The sequence below is a fragment of the Epinephelus moara genome, chromosome 20 (assembly GCF_006386435.1).
Source record: "Epinephelus moara isolate mb chromosome 20, YSFRI_EMoa_1.0, whole genome shotgun sequence".
Lineage (NCBI taxonomy): Eukaryota > Metazoa > Chordata > Actinopteri > Perciformes > Serranidae > Epinephelus > Epinephelus moara.
Genome location: NC_065525.1, coordinates 1,441,310 through 1,463,392, shown reverse-complemented (window position 1 = coordinate 1,463,392; position 22,083 = coordinate 1,441,310). Strand labels below are relative to the sequence as shown.

At 39.4% G+C, this 22,083-nt stretch overlaps 1 protein-coding gene across 1 annotated transcript in view; it reads left to right on the top strand.

Annotated features, from left to right (window-relative positions):
• The window catches only part of LOC126408049 (cytosolic carboxypeptidase 4), a 663,851-nt gene that overhangs the window by 492,640 nt on the left and 149,128 nt on the right, over positions 1-22,083 (top strand). The window contains exons 18-20 of the mRNA XM_050073404.1: positions 10,473-10,560; positions 10,795-10,927; positions 15,717-15,870. Coding sequence (XP_049929361.1) covers positions 10,473-10,560; positions 10,795-10,927; positions 15,717-15,870 — 375 coding nt within the window. The remainder of the gene's footprint in view (positions 1-10,472; positions 10,561-10,794; positions 10,928-15,716; positions 15,871-22,083) is intronic.

Here is a 22,083-nt window from a genome sequence, read left to right as displayed (position 1 = left end):
TGTGTGTGTGTGTGTGTGTGTGTGTGTGTGTGTGTGTGTGTGTGTGTGTGTGTGTGTGCATGTATTTTTGTGTGTGTGTGTGTGTGTGTGTAAAATTATAAACAATAAAACAATAATAAGTGATAAAGAGAATAGTGATAGTAACATCAGAAATAAATGAGATAAACAGTCTTACACTGAAACATTTCTTGATGTGTGACATGCAATGACATATTCTCCTGCCAGTTCTACAGTGGAGCTGTCTTCTCCCAGAAGGATTTGAAGGATTTTGTCTTGTTGGAGGGTGAGGAAGTCATGGATTTTTTCTTTAAATTTGGGAATTAATTCTTCTCTAATTTCTTTGTATTTGGGACAATTTGTGAGGAAGTGAGTTTCAGGGCTCTAGTTTCGCAGACCGGGCGAGGCGGGGGCGCAGTGCACCTGCGCTTCGCCAACTGGGTGTGGCCAGGCGGATTTTGCAAGTTTGGCTACTCCTCTTTCCCACCTCCGTCCCTCCTACCTGCGCAAGTTGGAAAGAGGGAGGAGAGAATGCGTGGAGTGGGTTTTACACACATTACACCAATCAAATGAGCCCCTTTCCTCGCCCTTAAATGCGCTGTGCGAAGGCATAATCAGAGTTTACTCAATTCGCCATGGCAGAAGAGAGCAGCAGCGTCAGACGGCCAAACTTCTCCCAGGAGGATGCTGATGTTTTGGTCCAGGAGGTCCAAGCTTGCAGTGTCCGAATACACGGAACTGTGAGCAGACCTCCACAGGCTGATGATGCAAAGGTAGCCTGGGAGGAGGTCACCACAATTGTAAATCAATGTTGCGTTTCTGTCGTGCACGCGCGCTCTCTCTTTCTCTCTCGCAGTCTCACTCTGTTTCTTTTCTTTTGACTTTTCTAAGATGACAGATACTGAATATATACTCCCTATCTGATGCTGTGGCTGTTTGTGGTTGGCTGAGAGGGATGTGAACTATGAGTATGGATAGTAAAAATGTGATCTGTTGTTCTATGTTTGTGTATAAAGCTAATTTGTGATTTACTTAATACATTGCTATCAGTCAGGTAGGACAGTATTCTTGAATTTAGAATGCTACAAAATAGTTTCCCTAAATTAGAATTTACACAAATACCCCTATAATTATTAGGATTTAGATTGTCTCCATTTTTAAAGGTAGGAGTAATCAATCCTTTGTTCCAAATTGTAGGGTAAATTCCACTTTTTAACACTAAATTAAATAATTTTGGTATAGCCAGTTTAAGTTTATTGCTACTGTGTTTTAACATTTCTGTCCTGATACCATCGATGCCACAAGCCTTTCCATTTTTAAGATGAGCAAGTTTTTCTTGTAGCTCCTCAATCGTAATTAGACCATCCAAAGCATTTTGGTTGTCTTTTATTGCAATTTCTAATGATTTTATTTTGTCAATTGTGGACATCTGCTGTGTGTTTAAACCACCATCATCTGGATTTAGATATAAATTTGAGAAGTAGTTTTTCCAAATATTGCCATTCTGAATTTTAATGCTATCTTTATTTTTGGTTGAATTGGTTGAATCAATGTTTTCCACAGGTTCCAAAAAGAATTTTGGTCTATTGCCTTTTCAGTTTGAATCAATTCATCTTCATTGTATTTGGCCTTTTTTCAGTTGATCATTTTCTTAAAATGTTTAAGGGCTGTGTGGTATTCATGGCGGAGTTCTTGGTTTTCAGGATCGTTATGTTTCTTGTTTGACAGGTTTCTGAGATGCTTTCTGAAAAGGGAACATTCACTGTCAAATCATTGTTCTTTTGCTTGCTTTTTGTTTGATTTGGCATTTGATCTTATCATTTTAGACTCTTTTGCTAGTTTCATAAATATCTGATTCAAATCTTTAGTGGCCGAATTTATGCTATCTTTGTTTAGCAGGTATTGCTTATACAGAAAACTATCAAGCATGGTTTGTATATTGGTGTTGCTAAATGCATTGGCGTAGTCAGTGAGACTTTTCTCTGTGCACTTGTAATGTTTTGGGAGGGGTAACAGGTTGTCATCGGGGGCATGTTTCGGGGTATGGGTCTCTGCTTTTTTCAGATAAAGTGTGATCTGATTGTGGTCTGATATGGGACGTTGTGGCAAGACTGTGAATGTATTTATATTTTCAGGACAGATATCTGTGATTGCATAATCAATGACACTATTTCCCAATACAGAGCAGTAGGTAAACGTGCCCAGGGAGTCTCCTCGTGTTCTACCATTTACAATGTATAATCCCAGGGCTTTGCACATTTGTAAGACTTCTTTTCCACTCTTGTTCACTATACTATCATAGCTATGCCTATGTGTTGTAACAAAGGGTTGGTATAGAGGGGATTCATCAAAATGATTATTGCCATCTGTATCAATAAAATCCATTTCTCTGCCAGTTCTGGCATTGAAGTCTCCAATTAGCAATGTAGAGCTGTGTGGCTGGAAGTAAAGAATTTCCTTCTGAATTTCATGGAGATAATCTTCTGAGTAATATGGTGGTAAATAGATAGCACACAGATAAACATCTTTACAGTTTTCAAGAAGTCCTCTGCTGATTTTTAGCCAGATATGTGTTTTCCCTTTTTTGACTGGTAATATATAATTGTGATGTTCCTGTCTATACCAAATAATTATTCCCCCAGAGTATCTTCCATTTTTTATGTGGGAATATTTTAAGGAGAGCAGATTTAGTTCGTTATAGTTACTTGGGCAGTTTGAAGGAGTGTTATCATGTCTCCATGTTTCATGTAAGATAATCAAATCAGTGTTATTTATACTATCTAAAAATTCAGGACTTGAAGTCTCCAATCCAAAGGAGGAAGAGTTCAATCCCTGGATATTCCAACTGCTTAGCAAAAAAGATACTATTCTCTCATTTAAAAAATGTAGTGCTTCACAACGAAGTATTCAATATGTAATCAAATCTAAATGAATTAAAGTTTGTACTGTACTAGAGCAGGTTTAAAATGTACCAAATGGTCAGTTTAACCTATTTACTTTGAAATGAGTAGATAATGTCTTAATTGATTTTCCTCTAAAGGAACCTTTGTTCTGGAAGCAACAGCAGCGTAGGAGTCTCTCTGTGTGGGTGTATGTAGCTGTGGTCTAGGGAGCTGCTGCTGGGTCTGGTGTAGCTGCTGAAAGTGGTGACGTTGCTGCTGCTGTTGGACCCGGTGTCGCTGCTGATAGTGGGGATGTTGCTGCTTCTGCTGGAGATTTCTCTGGTGCTGTTGGGGAAGATCTCGCTGGTGTTGCTGGAGGGACTGCTGGCCACTGTGGTTCTCCTGGTGCAGCTGGTGGTTCTGGTTGAGATGGATGTGATCATCATAACTTTTCTGCCGTGCTGTGCTATACTCACATTAAGGAGATTTTTTATTTATTTATTTTTTTTATTTATTTTTTTTTAAAAATGGGACAGAACATATTAATGAACATTAACAATGTAAATATGTAAGAGATTGTAGCCAAGCGGCTAATTTCCATCCCTTGTCCCATTGACAGGTAGGTGTTCAGGGAGAGAAAGAAGAGAGAAAGGGCAGGACATCAAAGCAAGTAGAAGTATAACAGAGGAGAATAAGGCATGGCATAACAACAACAAGACATGATAATGACAGAGCTGACAGTGTATCTGAGCTGGGGGCAACATTATATAGTTCGTGAAATTCTATTGCACCAATGCCCGTACAGTTTTAAAGTGCATGTGCTGAAATTTCATATTAGGAAGTCCATAAAAAATCCACAAAAAATCATATCAGAAGGTCCATATAAAGTGGCAATTGTGCATGCAAGTACTGGATTATTATTGCAAAAATAATAATCCAGTACTTGCATGCACAATTGCCACTTTATATGGACCTTCTGATATGAATTTATGTGGATTATCAGAAGGTCCATATAAAGTGGCAATTGTGCATGAAAGTGCTGGATTATTATTTTTTTATTATTTTTTTATATTATTGCAAAAATAATAATCCAGTACTTGCATGCACAATTTCCACTTTATATGGACCCTCTGATATGAACTTTTGTGGATTTTTTATGGACTTCCTAATATGAATTTATATCAGAAGGTCCATAAAAAAATCCACAAAAATTCATATCATAAGGTCCATATAAAGTGGACCTTCTGACATGAATTTTTGTGGATATCAGAAGGTCCATATAAAGTGGCAATTGTGCATGCAAGTACTGGATTATTATTGCAAAAATGCCCGGTAAAGTGCAAAATGCTGTAGCTAACTGTTCATAATAAAGTGCTTTAAGTGCTTGAATGTCCGGTAAAGTGCAAGATGCTATTGCTGGCTGTCCAAGATAAAGTGCTTGAAGTGTTTGATTTTAAAATGCTTGATTGCCCATGATAAAGTGATAGATTGCATTCCATTCTTAAAATAAGACAAAACAGGACAAGAGTCATAAACTATAGATGGTTACATAACAATGGTTGTACAACAGATAACAAGCATACAATTCAGACGATATTATGTTCACAGATCTGGTTTTCCAATAACCATGCTTTAAGATGTTTGGAAAATAATGTTGTAGTTGGTAATTCACGTATTGTGCTCGGTAAAAGGTTCCATGTTTGGGATGCACGATAGGAGAATGTTGCTTGACAAAATGTAGTTTTCCTGAGTGGTACTTTACAGTCACCCCTTGAGCCAGCTCTAGTTGATCTGTTAGAGTTTCTTTGGACAAAATTTAGTAATGGTGGTGGAGCTTGACCATGCAGAACTTTATAAACAAGTACAGAATCATTGTGTTTTACAATGTTTTCCCAGTTCAATTGGTCATACTTATTCAGAATGTGAAAATGATGGTACATTTTGGGTTTTTTATCAAGTACTTTTAAGGCTTGTTTGTAGACTGTCTCAATAGGTTTTAGAATTGTTTTGCATGATGTTGACCAGCTTGTTATACAACATAGCATATGTGATACAATCATTGAATCGAAGTATAGCTTAGCTGTCTCTGTGGTTAAATTATGTCTAATATATCTAAAATTGGACAAGTTAAATTTCATTCTGTTCACAATTTTCTTTACCTGTTGTTTAAAATTAAGCTGTGGGTCAAGAATGACTCCTAAATATTAAAAATTTTGTACTACTTCAATTCTTTGATTTTGGACAACAACATCAGGATTATTAGCATTATTCACCCTTTTTGCAAAGTACATACACACAGTCTTAGATACGTTAAAGGGACATTGTGTAACATTTTCAGTTGTTTATTGGTAAAATTTGATGTCTGCATTCATAAATATGTCATCACTGGTGTACTATTACCTCCACCAATAATCTGACTTATTCTCGTAAAAGGAGAATTTGGGGTTCTGTGGGGTTCCATTACGTTTCGCCATCTTGAGAATACACCCGCCAGCAAGGGACATACAGCACCGCCTTCGGCATTTTCGTTGAGAGCCAGGCCAGCACTGCGTGACTGAGGAGCCAAAGGAGAGGAGCAAGAGGCGCTTCGCTACTACCCTGGCAAATTTGAAACAAAGTCCCACTCTTTGAGCATAATGCAGGATCATGCATATGCAGCATCATGGGAGATGGAATCCTTGTCGCCAAGAAAGCGCAAAAGGGAATAGAAAAGGCAGCGTGACCGGCGAATTAAAAAAACGAAGGCCCACATCGGGGTAGCCTTTCCCAGGTAGAGAGAGCTGCTGAGGGAGAATGGTAATGCAATCACAGGCCAGCGCCGCTGTTGGCTGTTAGCCGCTGTTAGCGGCCAGTCGCTAACAGCCTCATCCCTCTCCTCGCATCACTGCGCCGCTGTTAGCTGTTAGCCGCTGTTAGCCGCTGTTAGCGCTGGCCTGTGATTGTATTACCTTTCTCCTTCAGCAGCTCTCTCCACCTGGGAAAGGCAACCCCAATGCTGACCCTTGTTTTTTTAATTCGCCGGTCACGCTGCCTTTTTGATTCCCTTTTGCACTTTCTTGGCGACGAGGATTCCGTCTCCCGTGATGCTGCATAATACATGATCCTGCATTATGCTCAAAGAGTGGGACTTTGTTATGCGGCAGTAGTGCCGCTGGCCACTAACAGCTGTTAGCGGCGCAGTAATGCGAGGAGAGGGATGAGGTGTGTGAGGTTGAGCCACTTGTCAGTTGTCAAAGGACAAGACGTGATTGGTTTGTTTCAATTTACATCCGCCCCAACAGTCCTACGTTGTAAACACAGCCAGCATGGTGAGGAGGGGGTTTGTCAACTCGCGTCGCGTGTGTCTGTGTAGGAGCCTGAATGAATACTCCATGTAGTATCGGATGACATGGTTTCATCAGTGTTATCATAGCTTTTTGGTACACAGCGGCTACAGTTGTTGCAATACGTGTTTGAAACAGTGAGGCGCTAGAGTGCGCCATCTGTTTGAATACAATATATGATTTCAACGTTAGATGGGAGAAATTCCTACACACTGTGGCTTTAAGATGTAAGTGAGAGCTCTGATGAGTACAGCTCCTGGTGTTCTCTGAGTTAATAGTGTTAATAATGATTTGGGGAATGTCTGAGCGAGGAAGTAATGTGGATATCATTACTTTTGAAGTCGTAAAGTTCTCGATGGCTCTTTTTGCCAGCTGCCATAGTGCTGTGGGAAATCATCATTTCTTCTGGTGAGATCGTTTGAGCCAGTATGGATGAGGATATGTTCTACACCTGTAAACTCTCTACTGGACAGGTGTTCTATGGCCTTCTCTGTGGTGGGGCTCCAAAGTTTCACAGATTTCTTCTCTGGGAACAGACGTGCCATATTGATGCGTTTCCCATTGGAGTCACAGAGAAACAATATTTCTTTGTGTGTAGATTTGCTGGGTCTGTTGTTACACTTGTGGTCAGCAGAGAGGTCTGAGGACTTTGGAGGGATAAGTGGGCCTGGAGAATGGTGGGGGGTATTGAGAAGGCTGGGGGTTTGGGAGCTTTCATTTTCATTCATTCATTTTGTCATATGGATCACTGTAAATTTATGTTGATCTGTTGTGTACGACATCTATTGCACGTCTAACTAAGGAGGGATCCATCCTGTAAGATGGATCCCTCCTTATTTGCTCTTCCTGAAGTTTCTACCATTTTTTTCCCCTATTAAATGTTTTTTTGGGGGGGGAGTTTTTCCGTATCCGTTGTGAGGGTCCAAAGGACACAGGGATATTGTATGCTTTAAAGCCCTCTGAGGCAAATTGTGATTTGTGATATTGGGATTTATAAATAAAATTGATTGATTGATTGATTGATTGATTGAGGTAGAGCGGGTCGTCCACTCATCGGAAGGTCAGCAGTTAGATCCCCGGCTCCTACAGTCAGCATGTCGAAGTGTCCTTGAGCACTATAGGCTACTGAACTCCAAATTGCTCCCAATGGCTGTTCCATTGGAGTGTGACTGTGTTTAAAAAGCAGTAGCTGCATTATAGGTCATTGCACCTAGTATGGTAGGCTCGGCCACCAGTGTGTGAATGTATGCGTGAATGGGTGAATGTGACTTGTAGTGTAGTGGTCAGATGACTAGAAAGGCGCTATCCAAGTGCAGGTCCATTTACCATTTTAAACATACAGTAGATATTTAGCAGCTGAAATGAGGAATCACAACTTATTTTATATCTAATTCATGACTACATTCATGCTTAAATCATCAGATCTTCATCTTGCCAAATTTCTGACTTGTAGAGGTCAAATTCAATAAGATTTAGGGGAACTAAACTATGGAATGATTTTTGTCCACCTGGTAAAAACCTGTATCTCTATAAAGTATTACAAAAGATGCTTGAAAAAACATTTAACTGCTGTTTTGTAATGGGTTTTCCTCCTGTTGTATTATTGTCCAAGTTTTAATTTGTTTCCCTCATTGTGATGCATTTTTACTGTTGCTCAAGGGTCGACACAGTATAAACTATTATCCCCTTCACACACGCGCGCACACACACACACACACACACACACACACACGCTTGTATATTGTTAGTTAGTTAGTTAGAATTTGTGTGTTTCGTTTTGTTTTGCTTCCTTTATAAATAAATATGTTTTTGGAAACATACCTGCTGTCTGTTAATGTTGCACAAGAGTAAATAAATAGTCAATCTCTGCTATGTTAAGAACTCCAAAATCCTTCAGGCTTTACTATTAATGTAGTAATTTGGGTAATATTTATTTAATTATTAATCTAAATTCCAAATTGATAGTTTAGTAAACTTTTTGAGACTCATACCACTAATTGGCTATCATTCTTCCCTTCTTGGGAATGGTGCCCCATGAGGTGATTTAATATAAATTAAGTTACATTATTTAACATGATTAATAATTATTATTAATCATTTCAGATAGCCAATTTGATTCTTTAATTTGAGATCTATTACAAGGTCAGACCCGTGTTAAGGCTTAAGTCCCAACAAATGCTGCCGCCATGTAAAACATAGCACTGGTGCCTAGATCACAACATTCTGGTGTCCCCGTTTGACACATAATATTGTTATAGATACAATACAAATAGTACTGCTTTTTTATAAGACCCAGTAGATTCCCTACAGTAGTGACACCCACATTTCCCATTATGCCAAGTGCTGGACTGAGTAATTTGTAGTTTGTATTTAAATTTGCTGTTTTATGTTCCAAAAGGCAAATGTGACTTTATATCGGTGATTATAATGTGTCTTCTCACAACATGGTGGTTTATGCTGCTTATTGTCATTTTTGTGTTGGTTCATAGTTTACACCAGTAATGAACTGGCTGTTACACTCAATCATGCCAGCTAAATTTTGACCTTCGCACGCGCGCCTGCCTAATTACACTAACAACGATGTTGGGATTCACAGGACCACAGATGATTTATCATTTGGTAAAATCATCACTGGACATTTAAAGGCTTTTTCCTCTGCATGCTCTTTGTTCTCCACACAAAGACAGCTATTTGACACCCATCTCCAGGAGGTCTCACCTCACACCTCAGTGAGACACAAGTCTCACAACTTGATTGGACAGTACTGTTACAGTGACATGCCTCTCTGTGATGTCACCAAACCCTGTAGAAGGTCTGCTCCCTCCAAGCCTTCTCTCTCTTGCTCCAGCTGCTGAGCAGCTCACACCTCTTTCTGGCTTGGCCTGGAGCAGCACAGAGGCCCAGACCCTTGCTCCATAGCCCAAACCACTAAAGGGAGGGCACTTGATCCAAGTGAATTAGCACCCAGCGTCTAACTCTGCTAAACCCTGAGTGACCAGCTTCCTCGGAGTTTCACCTTTGGAACAAAGGACACAACAAAGACTGCAGCTGAAACCACAGTTCTTCTCAGCCTTCTTCTGCCGGCTAACAAAGCAGCACACCACCAAGTGACTCTTTCTCCCATCCATTCAAGGGTCGGTAACGTAACAACTGGGCATAGCTCATCACAGCTTTACAGGCTAAGCAAGACTGTTTAACTTGTTGTATGTGATTTAATGCTGTCATTGAGTTATTGTTGTGATAGTTTGCAGTTAGGTCATTGATTAGTTGGCTTTGCCAAAGCTAAGTGTTTAGTTTGCTAATACTATTCACAAACAGATTCTTGCACCCAACTAAACAATCTCTGCATTAATCCAGACCGTTTGCAACACACGTCACATTGACACAGACTCATTAACAAATAGGCTTTCAACACGGCTACACCCAAACAGGCATCTCAAAGTTCCCGCTTCTTTTCCTTTGTCTTTGTCCTGACCACATGGTCAGACAAACACCTCCCCCGATCTGATGCCAGCTTTGATTCGGCCATTTTGGTAGTTCTCTGTTGTCAGCCATTTTGTTTTGTAGGCCAAACGGCATTGTCCTTCTCTTTTCTCTCTTACACACACACACACACACACACACACATATACACACCAAGCTTGTATATAGTTAGTTAGAATTTGTGTGTTTTGGTTTGCTTTGCCAGTTTGTGAATAAATATAATTCTTTGGAATCATACCTTTGGTGTCCCTTGGTGAGACCTAATGTGTTGACCCCAAAATATTTGGTGCCGCCGTGTGAAGCCCGAATTTAAATCCTAACATTTTTGGTGCCTCCGTGTGAAGCCCGAATCTATGTTCCCAACAACGACTTTCAACCAAACATATTTTGCTATTAGTAGTTTGTTACCACTTGCATTATTTCATGTATTGCTCTTCATCTTTTGGTACTTTGAGTTCTTAATATCTTTGTGAAAATTGTATTAGGTGGAGGCTTCAAATAAGTACTCTGGGTTTTTTGCCTCTCCCTGCATTGTATTTCCTTATTCATTTTTCTTGCATTTTTTGGCTTTTAATTGTGCAAAAATGAACTCTAAAGTCTAAACTATATCCAGCATGCATTATATCAGGTGGCTGTGGCTCAGGAGGTATAGCGGGTCACCCACTTATCAGAACATCAGTGTCCTTGGGCAAAATACTGAATCTCAACTTGCTCCTGATGGTGTGTGTGTGTGTGTGTGTGTGTGTGTGTGTGTGTGTGTGTGTGTGTGTGTGTGTGTGTGCTGCAGGAATGCAGCCGGTGCTGTACTCAGTAAAGGAAGCTCTGGAAGGTAGACCCCACTGGGTCAGGACTGGGACTGAAATTTGTTATTACAGGTATGAATGAAATGCACACATATAATGTAATTTTTTTTAGTTGCAGACCAAATAGCAATACTTTAAGAGATGCTGGCAAAACAATAACACAGAGTGTGACTTTATCAGACTGCAGAGATGGGGCTCAGTCCTTGGAAAGATTTATAGAAAGTAAAAAGTTAAGATGGCAATTTGATCCCTACATATAATATAACGTATATGTAACTTTGTAACTCCCTGTATTTTCTCCTTCAGAAACAACTTTTGTCCGGCCCAGTGCAAAAGGAGAACAACCTTTTATACTTTGACCTTTACCATCACCTTCGAACACAATGAGGATGTGTGCTACCTGGCCTACCATTATCCCTACACATACTCTGCTCTGAAGGTACTTGTGACTCATTACTCCTGTTGGCTGTTAAATGCAAAAGATTTTCATCTGCTCCGTTTATGAAATGGGTGTTGACAGAACGTTTTATGCAGCACCTCCAAACACGATACAAGACAGTGTACATTATAATATAATATATAGATTTGTGGTCAGGTTTGTCACCTTCATCAAACATTGAATGATTAACACTTCAGTGCATTATCACTATCATGAAATTAGACATTCTTTTGCAAATTGTTATTATTTTGAAACATACTACAGTGTGGTCTTAGGGAGCCCAAACAATGAGTAAGTAAAGCCAATTTGAAAAAAAAGGTTCATATGCAACTCCAACTGACATTTGTCGGGCTGTCAGTGTTGCAAACAGTAATCTCTGTTGATCCAGATCCTCCACCCATTCCAATGGACATAACTTTTCTGGAGTGTCTACATCTGTGATCACTGTCATCTGAGTCAAACCACATGCACAGACTTATTTGATGTGATGTTGATAAGCCAACCAGTGTTCCAAATTATATGTGCATATCATATCATACACACTTCAATGTATTAATCATATTGTTTAAGTACATAATTTGTGTTTAAACTGTGTTTAAAGTAAACATGACGTGTTATTACTTCTACATGTCATATGAAACATGTATGGCTTACTCAGGACTTTTTTCTTTTCTTTTAATATTCGTCCATTGGAATGGACAGTGGATCTAAATGTCACCAGAAATGAATAGCGAAATACTGTTTAAATAGGAAAATATTATTTCTAACTTGATTTTCTCATGATGCAATAATATATAATATAATACATCCTATTGATTATGTACACAGAATATTAATGTCTTGAAGTTTTCAGCATGCTGGTTTCTGGAGATTCTTCAGAAATGGAGGATAGTTTGAGTCCTGATGACAAATACAATGCAAAATACATAAACAATGTGTCTTAAAAGGATCACTTTATTCACTGATATGAGCTATTCCAAAAATAAAACAACAAAAAAACTGTTTTTCTGTCAAAATGACGTCTGTTAAGACCATTTATTTTCGGTTTTTCTGTTAAACGCAGGTGATACAAGAAATTAGTGCACAGTAGGAAGCAAGGACCTCAGGGTGAACCATGGCCAAAACAACAAACAAAACCCACCTAACTCCCTAAACTAAATAAAAACAGGAGCAAAAAGGTTCCAAAAATGTCAGTTCACCCCTAAGGCTTTTTGCTAAGTAATCTAAAGTGCAAAGCTATTTACAATAGGTATACAAGCACAATTAGCTAGCGTAAAGCTAACAACAAAGACTAAACAACAAACAATACGGCTGGGTGCTAACAATGGCCCACCCGGCATTCAGCAACACGGTTGAAATAATGAAACGGCTCACTGTACGAAGCACAAATACACACAAAGAACAAAGTGTTTCAATGAGCAGAAGTCTGGGGAGGAAAGCGAGTGGCTGGCAGCATCCTCGGCATCATGGCATTAAGCACGCCAAGTCCCCTAATCTTGCCTGGAGGGAACACAAAGATCTTCACAAAAAGCTATAGCTGTCACTCTACTGAAACATCCCTGTGGCCATACACAAGAAAAGATACACAATGAAAAATATGGCTGGCCGTAATGCATGTATCTATAGTATTGCTCTTTATTCCTGTAACAAGAGTTGGGTATAATGCATTACAAAGTATCATGTTAGAGTACTTTGATTACTTTTTGCAGTAACGAGTAACCTAACGCATTAGTTTGCTGTTTGAGTAATCAAATACTTGAGTACATTTTCAAACAAGCCATCATTTACTTCCGTTACTTTTAGAACGCTGGTCCTTCAGCTCCGAAACAACAATGACTGTCTTTTGGTTCTAATAACGGAGATAACGTTTAACTTATCAGTCCAAAAGAAGCCACGAAGCTTGTGGCTAGCTACGTGGTAGAAGAAATGCTGTCATTGTCTACGGTGGAGTCTAAAAAAAAAGGTGAAGGAGGACTCACTGACAGACAGATCAGACTCAGGAGGACTTGCATTATGCCTGGTACACACTACACGACTTTTTTGCCCGTTCTGAAAGTCACTGTCACATTACACGATTGTGGAGTCATAAAATTGTACCGTGACTTGGCTGACAGACACGACACACTACACGATGGTAGTCACCAATTATCCCTGGTCGTCTTTCACGACGTGTGTGATGTCATCAGGTTATTCTTGTCCTATTTGTATTACTTTTACTATTATTTGAGTCACTATGTCTGTTCATGTGCCAGCCGAAATGTTGTAGTCACCTAAAAGTGTCAGCAGATGGCAGGAGCTACATTTGAAGTGCAGTACATAAACATTCAAGCTACTGAATCCTCCACAACCAAGTTCCTACAAATGTTTTACAATTTAAACCTATTTAGAAAATGGAGGGATTGGGGTGCCGGTGGCTTAGTGGTAGAGCAGGCGCCCCATGTACAAGGCTGTTGCCGCAGCGGCCCGGGTTCGAATCCAGCCTGTGGCCCTTTGCTGTGTGTCATCCCCCCTCTCTCTCCCCTCACACTTACCTGTCCTGTCCAATAAAGGCAAAATGGCCAAGAAAATATCTTTAAAAAAAAAAAAAGAAAATGGAGGGATTCTCTCAGCCGAAGTTAGAAGGGGCTTTTAATTTGAAAGAAATTCAGGAAGTGTTGAGTTTGAAATGACGGCGCAATGTGTTAACTTTATCAAGACAATGGGAGCGGATAAAAAGTAAGAATATAAAAACACAGAGGGATTAATAAATAACGGACCATCTATAATGTAGTCTGTTTCAAATGAAGCTGGTAGCCTCTGCAGTTGTGGTGAGTAAAAGCCCCAGCACTATTTATTAATGTTATTACTTTATGTCCGTTTCCATGAGGATGTAACATTGTTTGCTAGCTTGATGCTAATGACAGTAACGTTACTCACCGGGTTGATAAAGTGCCTCTGCTGTTTCACACCATCATTTCCCCCTTTTGCTCTGTGTGGTAACATTCCTAGAGGAAATATTAAAAACGCTGGGGTGTTGTTGTCATACAGTTGTCTACGGCAACAGATCGTTCTGTGTTTCTACTGGTCAGAGTGACAGCTGTGATGGGAGAATTGGATCTCAGTGAAGGGCAAGTGGTCCATAATTTTAATTTTGGAGACAAAAAAATGTAGGCTTAGTGCCCTGTGGTCCATTGCCCAATAGGAAATGTAGAATACTCAAAAGTACATTAAAAGTACTTGAGTTACCTTACGCAGAGAGTAATGCAGTAAAGTAACTGGTTACTTTAAAAAAAAAAAGTAACGCCGTAAAGTACTTTGATTACTTTAAAATAACCCTTACCCAACTCTGCCTGTAACCATACCGTATACTCTGTACTTTTCTCACTCTCAGTATCCAGTAGGGATGATGACTCATTTTTTTTCCAGTGATGTAATAGGAAAATTTAATCTGTGTAGCACAGGTTACCATGGCAATTTACCCATTTAAAAGTGAGCCAGGTTTATTAACTTAAGTTAAAGTTCAAGGAGAACCCACTAGTGTGAAATTTAGTGAATCGATTCATAGATGAAGTGTCCTGATAGTCTGGCGACATGTCCAGGGTATACCCTGGCTCTCGCTCAATGTCAAGATGGCACACTTCCATGTCACATGGCATGGAAAGGCAGTGGTGGCTGTCAGCAGTAAGCTCCGCTTGTTAGCTGCTGAACGGCAGTGGAGCAAGTAGCCACTGGCAGCTGGACCTCACAGCTGATCCCTGCAGGACTCCACTCAGTCCAGACTAGAGAAGGTTTATGGTTTGATGTGGTTTGACAGGCAGGTAGGAGGCTCAGTTATCTGTGAGTGTAGCTGTGCTGTACGTAAACAGTCTGAACTCAGATCAGTTTTCTCTGACAGAGATGAAAGTTTAGTTTTAATCACCAACTCTGTGAGAGGACACAAGTTTAAATCTCCAGACTAACATGTTTCAGTTTAAGAAAGAATTCAGGCTTTAATGAAGTTATTTTTCTGCCTCTTAACAATGAGATTGAGAAGTCAAAGTTTACAATGAACTTGGGTATAAATACTAGTTGTCACAGATTAGTTATTTGTGGTGTCAAAGTTTTTGAGAGCATAAATACAGAGATGTTGAGCTTTTCAAATGATGATCAGTAAGTGTGTGCTCACCCCTTAAACCTGTCAAACACTGCTGGAAAAATGACAGTTTGTAAGCTTGTAGAAATATTTTGTAGTTGTAGAAAAAAATAGCCTTACTGGATTAGTTTAAAGATAAAAAAAAAAACAAAAAAAAAAAACAAAGAAAACACAATGACTAAAAGTTAACTACAGTCTCACTAATTTTCATTGACTAAAACATTTTGAATTTTCCTGGACTAAAACTGGATTAAAACTATGAAGGATAGTGCTTTAGTTGCCACAAATGGTGATGGTACGAAGATAAAGTAAATATGTTGGCAAATGACATTTTTTCTGCAGATATGGTCACTGCAAACGGTCCCCGGGATGTTTATAAACATATCTTTCGGGCACCATCTTATTTCCTCCAGAATATATGTGATACAGCAAATGAGTACGATTTAACCATCATGAGACAGGTGACACTGTTCATCCATTAAGATTTTAATACCTTCAAACAACCTGAGTGAGATGAAAGTTAAGCTCACTGTCCCTGGTTTATTTCAAATGCTATCTGCTGGAGTAAAGAGGCATTCCAAAGGAAAACATGGTGCTGTACATGATTGCACTGCATAGGCATCAGGACTTCTATGTCCATGACCATGACCACTCAGTTGTCCATTTATTGTCTGTCAGGCTCATCTGAAGGTCCTGAAGAAATCAGTGGATCCCACCAAAGTGTTTTTCCAGCAGCAGATTCTTTGTGGCAGTTTGGCTGGAAACTCATGTCCATTGGTTACCATCACTGCCTGTCCTGCCAGCAGGGGCTGGAGAGACATTCACCAGCTCCGTGAGTACTTGGTGTGTGTGGCTGTGTGTGTGGCTGTGTGTGTGTGTGTNGGATATACTGGGCTGAACACAGGAGGAGGACGGAGGATGTGTGTGTGTGTGTGTGTGTTTGTGTGCGTGTGTGTGGTTGCAAGCTATTATTGCAGTGTGTTTGTGTGAGTGCACAGTGTACAGTTATGTGTTTGTGTGTGTGCTTTGCAGTTGGAAATGTGAAAAAATATTATTCAGGAAAAAAAAAAACATATAAGATTCGTTGTACCATATCCACATTAGCATTATGTTATAATCAATTATTGTAGCTGTTATTCCACACTGGGCACTTGTGAATAGCAATTATACCATTCAATCTCATCATTTTCCTCAAATGCTCCAACACAGCACACATGCACTCGGCTGTACCTCCAGTAAACAAACAGATTAAATTCGTAAGGATTATAATTAACCAAAACATGACCAAAGGAATGTGTAGCAATGCTGGGTTCATCCCCAGTGGATATATCTGATGACCCAGTTGGTTGGTTATGTCTGTCACTAACCATTCACTTTCTTCCGCTTAGTGTTTGTCTTCTCATAGCCCAATTTGGACTCCACATCGATTTTGTTTAGCTCCGCAAACCCTATTGAGCTGGTGTTGAATTAATGTAATGAGTGACAAAAGTAACACGTTACAGTAATGTATTATGTTTTAGCAATAACAAAGTAATATAACACATTACCAACAGGATTTCAGGAAATATTATTACATTTACAATGTCACATAAGGCTTTACTATACCATACCACATTGCGCTCCACTTCCACCAGTACACCACCAGGAAAAATATCATCTGGTGGTTATTGGTTATTTTGTTGAGGTTGTTATATCTTGTCATGTCATTACAGACTACATTATAGAAGGGTGCCAGTGATCAGCACATCTGGGTCATGCCGCACTGTGCGTTATCATATTCAGTATGTTTCTATTAATACATCTGCAACGTCTACACCGAATCCCATTTTGCTGTTGCGTGTTAAGGCTGCTTGAAAGTAGCAGGGATAAGAGTTTTTTTTTTTCCTTGTACCAGTCATCAGCACAACTTGGTGATGTTAATATATGCTGAATGTGTTTTCCATTACCATTGCTCTACAACTGCAGAACAACACCAGCACACAGTCCCCTTCTTATGCATAACTCTCTCTCTGGTGCTGTTGTAGCTGATCAGCACACCGGGAACCAGCAGGTGGGTCATCCAGCTCTGGTGCACTAAAGGAGACCTACTATGCTTTTTTCAGGGTCATATTCATATAAGTATGTAATATTGGGATCTATTGGAATAGATTTGTGTGCATTAATGTTAGACTTGCACCGATTTATCGGCAGTGCTCGGAATCGGGCCGGTTTTCATGTGATTGGCCATGACCTGTGACCGGCCGGTCAGTCTAAAATATGCCGAATTAAAACGCCGGTCAAATTCCCAACAGGCCGCATGATTGACATCGTGTAACATCAGCAGCGCACACACACGCACATGTGCAACTCACAGCTTGGGCGATGTGAGGAAGTAAAACATGGGCGCTTCTCACCTTAATCATTCACGCACATACATCAAAAGAGAGAAGAAGAAAGTTGTTAACTGTCCGTGTTAAACTGAACTGCAGAGCTCTTACTGCTGCACTGTGCCGCTTGAAACTGATGAGGCGCGTGTCCGTGTGCCGAAGATGCGCGTGTCCGCGCACTTACTGGCGACTTACTTTTTTGTCTATTCAAGAAATTACCCACAAATGCTATACACCAAGAATTATTATTTTATTTATCTATGTTTTTACTTATGTATGCCTTTTTTTACTTATTTATTTTAATACTGTACCTGAAGTTAATAACAGGTTAATAAACATGTCACTGTTTTTGTTTGTTTGTTTGAGATAATTATTGAAAGCTGGTTGTATCTTGGTTAAAATGTTCTAATAAAGCAAAGACAGAAAATATTGCAGTATCTTGTGTGCTGTAAAGTGGTTTGAAAAAAATGAAATCGGAATTGGCCAAAATTGGAATCGGCCATCCAAACACTCTGCAAATCGGAAATCGGTATCGGCCCAAAAAATTGTAATCGGTGCAAGTCTATTTAATGTTCAATACATACATTATTTGTCTTGTACTGCTCACTGCTTCGGCAGATGATGATATGTCTCGCCTCCCCAGCAGCCCGGTCTGCTCTGATTGGTCAGCTTGCTCAGTCTGCTCTGATTGGTGCAACGCTTAGAGCGTGTCGGAAATATCACGCCCCTTACCTTATATGACTTCACCTCCAGAGGCTGCCTCAAAACAACAACAGAGGCTAAGCTAAAAATGGCGTCTGTTCCTCCTCATCAATTTGAGTGAAGAAACACAAGCCGACAGACTCCGCTTCGAAACAAACACTGGAGCTGGACTTTTCTCCTCAGTGGTAAGTTTTTATTTTGTAGCCGTCTTATATTTCAGCTGTAACATTATAACTGTAACTTATCTGACGTTATGGTAATAACTGTATGTCTGCCCTCTGACTAAATAAAGTTGGAAACATCTGCTGCAGAATCCAAAAGGTTTCTAAGAATATAGTCAGTTACTACATAACGTGGAAACACCAACAGCAGCATTCAGCTGTTACATGATGTGGTGTAAAGAATAAATTCTTTTAATCTAAGCAGCCTTATCTGTTATCAGACTAAGTAGCATGTGTTGGGTAATAATACCAAAGGTATTATAAATTCTGCTACTACCACATTCCCCGTTAAAACCACAAAAGTTTTAACCCGTGAATTCATCAATTTTACCACAGCAGATTGAGATGACAGATTTCTGTATTATACAAAAACATAATAGAAATAACTGGTACATTCAGATGTCTTAGCTGTCATGTTTACTGAAACCATTCTACTAAAATGTAGCTGCATTTTATAATCATCTTCACCTTGTGTTTGTAATCTACAATATGTACAATGTACCAATGTATCACAGTTTCTCCACATCATTTATATGAAATCAAAGTTTCATAGAAAAATACTGTTGCTTCCTGGATCAGTATTTGTTTTATGCAGTGATGTTGACTCTTGATCCTATATTTGCTTACTTATTAAACAGTATGCCTTGTGTCTTTTTTTTCCTATTAGTTTTGGGGTAATTGACCAGGTTCCAGTTCATCCTACATGCTTGATACACCATCCAGGCCTGGAGCCTGACTGTTTGAATCCATATACCCCACAGAACATCCACAACATTTACACGTATGACTATGGACCCTTATGGCACAGAACTGAAGAAGAGTATGTTTTTATGACATGTAATGAGATACAACTGTGTAAACTCAATTCTGAACACTTCGGTTTCATTATACAAAAAAAAAAAAAAACACACATAGAGAAATGACAAATAAGTATTTTGTCATAAGAACTTTATTATCAGCAAATGTAAAAAACAAAAACTACAAAACATGTACTATAGATGTATAAATATAAACACAGTAGCATTTTATCTGCAACACTAATAGTGTCCAATTCTTGCCATTCAGGCGTCTATCCCATCCTGTGTTGTACTACCGATACACCACAAGTTTCCTGTTCTGGCTGGTCACTGCGTTGGCCATCGTGCTGCCCCTTGGCTAAAGTGAGAGACGTCTAAGGCAACCACTTCCTCCTTTTATGGTCTCTCATACTGGGATGCCAGGTCCTTTGGGATGGAGATTTTGGGCAAGAAGGGCCTCATCAGGTCATCTACAGTCTGTAAAATACTGAATTCAAATATTGAGTTCCTTGTGTTTTTTATTTAATTGTTTCCCTGAATCCACCTTTCTTGTATATATTTCAAGTATTGCCACAACCATTTCATACCTTTTATCTGATGATGATTATGTTGTGCTGTGATTATTTTGTTTTCATCTTGCACCATGCACTTTATGTACAGATTACATGAAGACCAAATAAGACATGTGGGTGTTCTATCTGCTTAATTGCACTGTGCGCTCTTTATGGGCATGTGCACCTTGTATGACTGTTTTCTGGAACTGTGAGCACTCGCACGATGGACGCTGTGTGTGCGTTGTCCCATGGATTTCAATGCACTCTATTTTCTTGTACCGTTTCAGTCTGTCTTTTTATATGTCTCTTTGTAATATTTTAATTTTTCTCGTTATTTCTTCTTTTGCCTGCCTCAGGGACTGCAGATGGAAACTAGCTAAAAAGCTATAATCTGGTGCAGTGCATCTTTACTCTGTTGAGTCCAATGCTCTCTGTGCATGGTCCCTGATAAAAAAAAATAAATGAATTAAAAAAAAAAAAATGTTGGTAAGAAAAATAAAATAATTTTCAAATTACTGTATATGGGGTCTGTTTTACAACCTTTGCTGAGGGTAAAACTAAGCTAAAAGAATACATTTTTGCTCAGATTCCTCTGTAATAACATAGTCACCAGGGTTATATGTTGAGTCATGAAGGTCTACTAGCTCTGTTTAAGTTTCTCCCTCTTTCTCCTCCAACTCAACACGAGGTCTCGTACTTGGTTTGAAACCTATGCCTTTTATAGGTGTTGATGTGTATATATATATATATATATATAATTTATATTTTTCCTGCTCTAACATCATAACAAAGTCAAAGGCATGTGATAATGTGATGCAGCAGGGCTGTACGCTTACTTTTTTAGGTGGTAGCACTGGTGCTAGCAAGTTAAAAATTTTAGTAGCACAAAGAAACATTTTGTAACACACCCAGGTGGACAGTTAGTAAACATGTTTATTGGTGAAATTAATTTGATATTGATCAGAAATGCAGTTATATATTGTTGAACAGCAATTAAATTGGTTCTTTCACATTTAAACATGAAAAATTAACAGTGTTGAATGTTTCAATGCACATCAGTCTTCTTGCTGTCTGTCAAGTTTATTCACTGGTTTCCCATCTTCAATGAGCCAAACGTACCTCGCACTCTCACTCCGTGTCTCCATCAATCATAATGGACAGATAATGCGTGTCCTTCACTTTAGTAGCAATTCACTTTTCATTTTGTCCGCTATTTGCCCTATCATTTCAGCACAGCGCACATGATTGTCATATGTTGCGCTGACATTTATGCCGTTCTTCTTGTGGAGCATTATAATGGGCCAAATTTGGTGAAGGGCAGCTCCTCTTTTGTGATACAGTAGGCCCCCAAACAGTACTTACAAAACATTGCTTTTTTGGCCTGATCGTACACAAGCCAAGGAAAGTCTTTTAACCACTGCAGGTTGAATCGCTAAGTTTTTGTAAGGTTATCCTAGTAGACTGTCCTGTCCAATGAAGAAGAGATGAGTGTTGAAGGTTCAGACTCGGCGCGCATTCAGTGCGACACGCTTGTTTTTTCGGCGCACAGCTCCATGGACCTGCTTCTCCCTCTGGTGTTGTGTCAGATCCCGGTTCCCCCTCGGGCTGTGTCTTTCCTACTGTTTCCCACAGTGCTTTGCCCCGTTTGAAAGGCGAAGGAAGCCCATATGTGGAAAGACGTCGCCTCCAAGATGTTAGAATGTGTATTATAGTAGAGAAACACACATTTCAGGATCGCTGACTTGTATCATCAGAACAGGCATGTCCTGTGGTTTTCAGCCTCCTTTCATATTTAATAGAGGGGGGACAATACCTGACAGTAATATTCTCAGCTGTCAGGATGTGCCTGCTGTAAAGGGTAAATATTAGGCCTGAACGATAGGCCTGTATCTTTTAAGCATCAGCATCGCGATGCACACGTGTGCAAAATTTACATCGCGGAGCTTGCGATGTGGCTTGCCCTAATTAAATTAAGCATGCACATTTAAATTGCTGAGTGATGCGAGTAAAACTTGCTTCCCTTTTAATGACTGACCAACAAAATGTGTCTCTCCTCTTATATGCTGTACTCACAAGTGTGTGAATTGACCTGGATATGAAGAATCCGTAGCGCCAAATAATATAACGGTAGTTTCTAAAGAGCTAAGATGAAAAAAAAAAAGAATAAATTCTCACCAAGTAGAGCCACTGAAGTCATCTGGTGGAAAATAATGCATCCTTAAATTTTTTTTAAAAAAATCGCAATACACTGCGTTCCAAATTATTATGCAAATTGTATTTAAGTGTCATAAAGATTAAATTTTTTGTTTTTCAATTAAACTCATGGATGGTATTGTGTCTCAGGGTTCTTTGGATCACTGAAATCAATCTCAGACACCTGTGATAATTAGTTGGCCAGGTGAGCC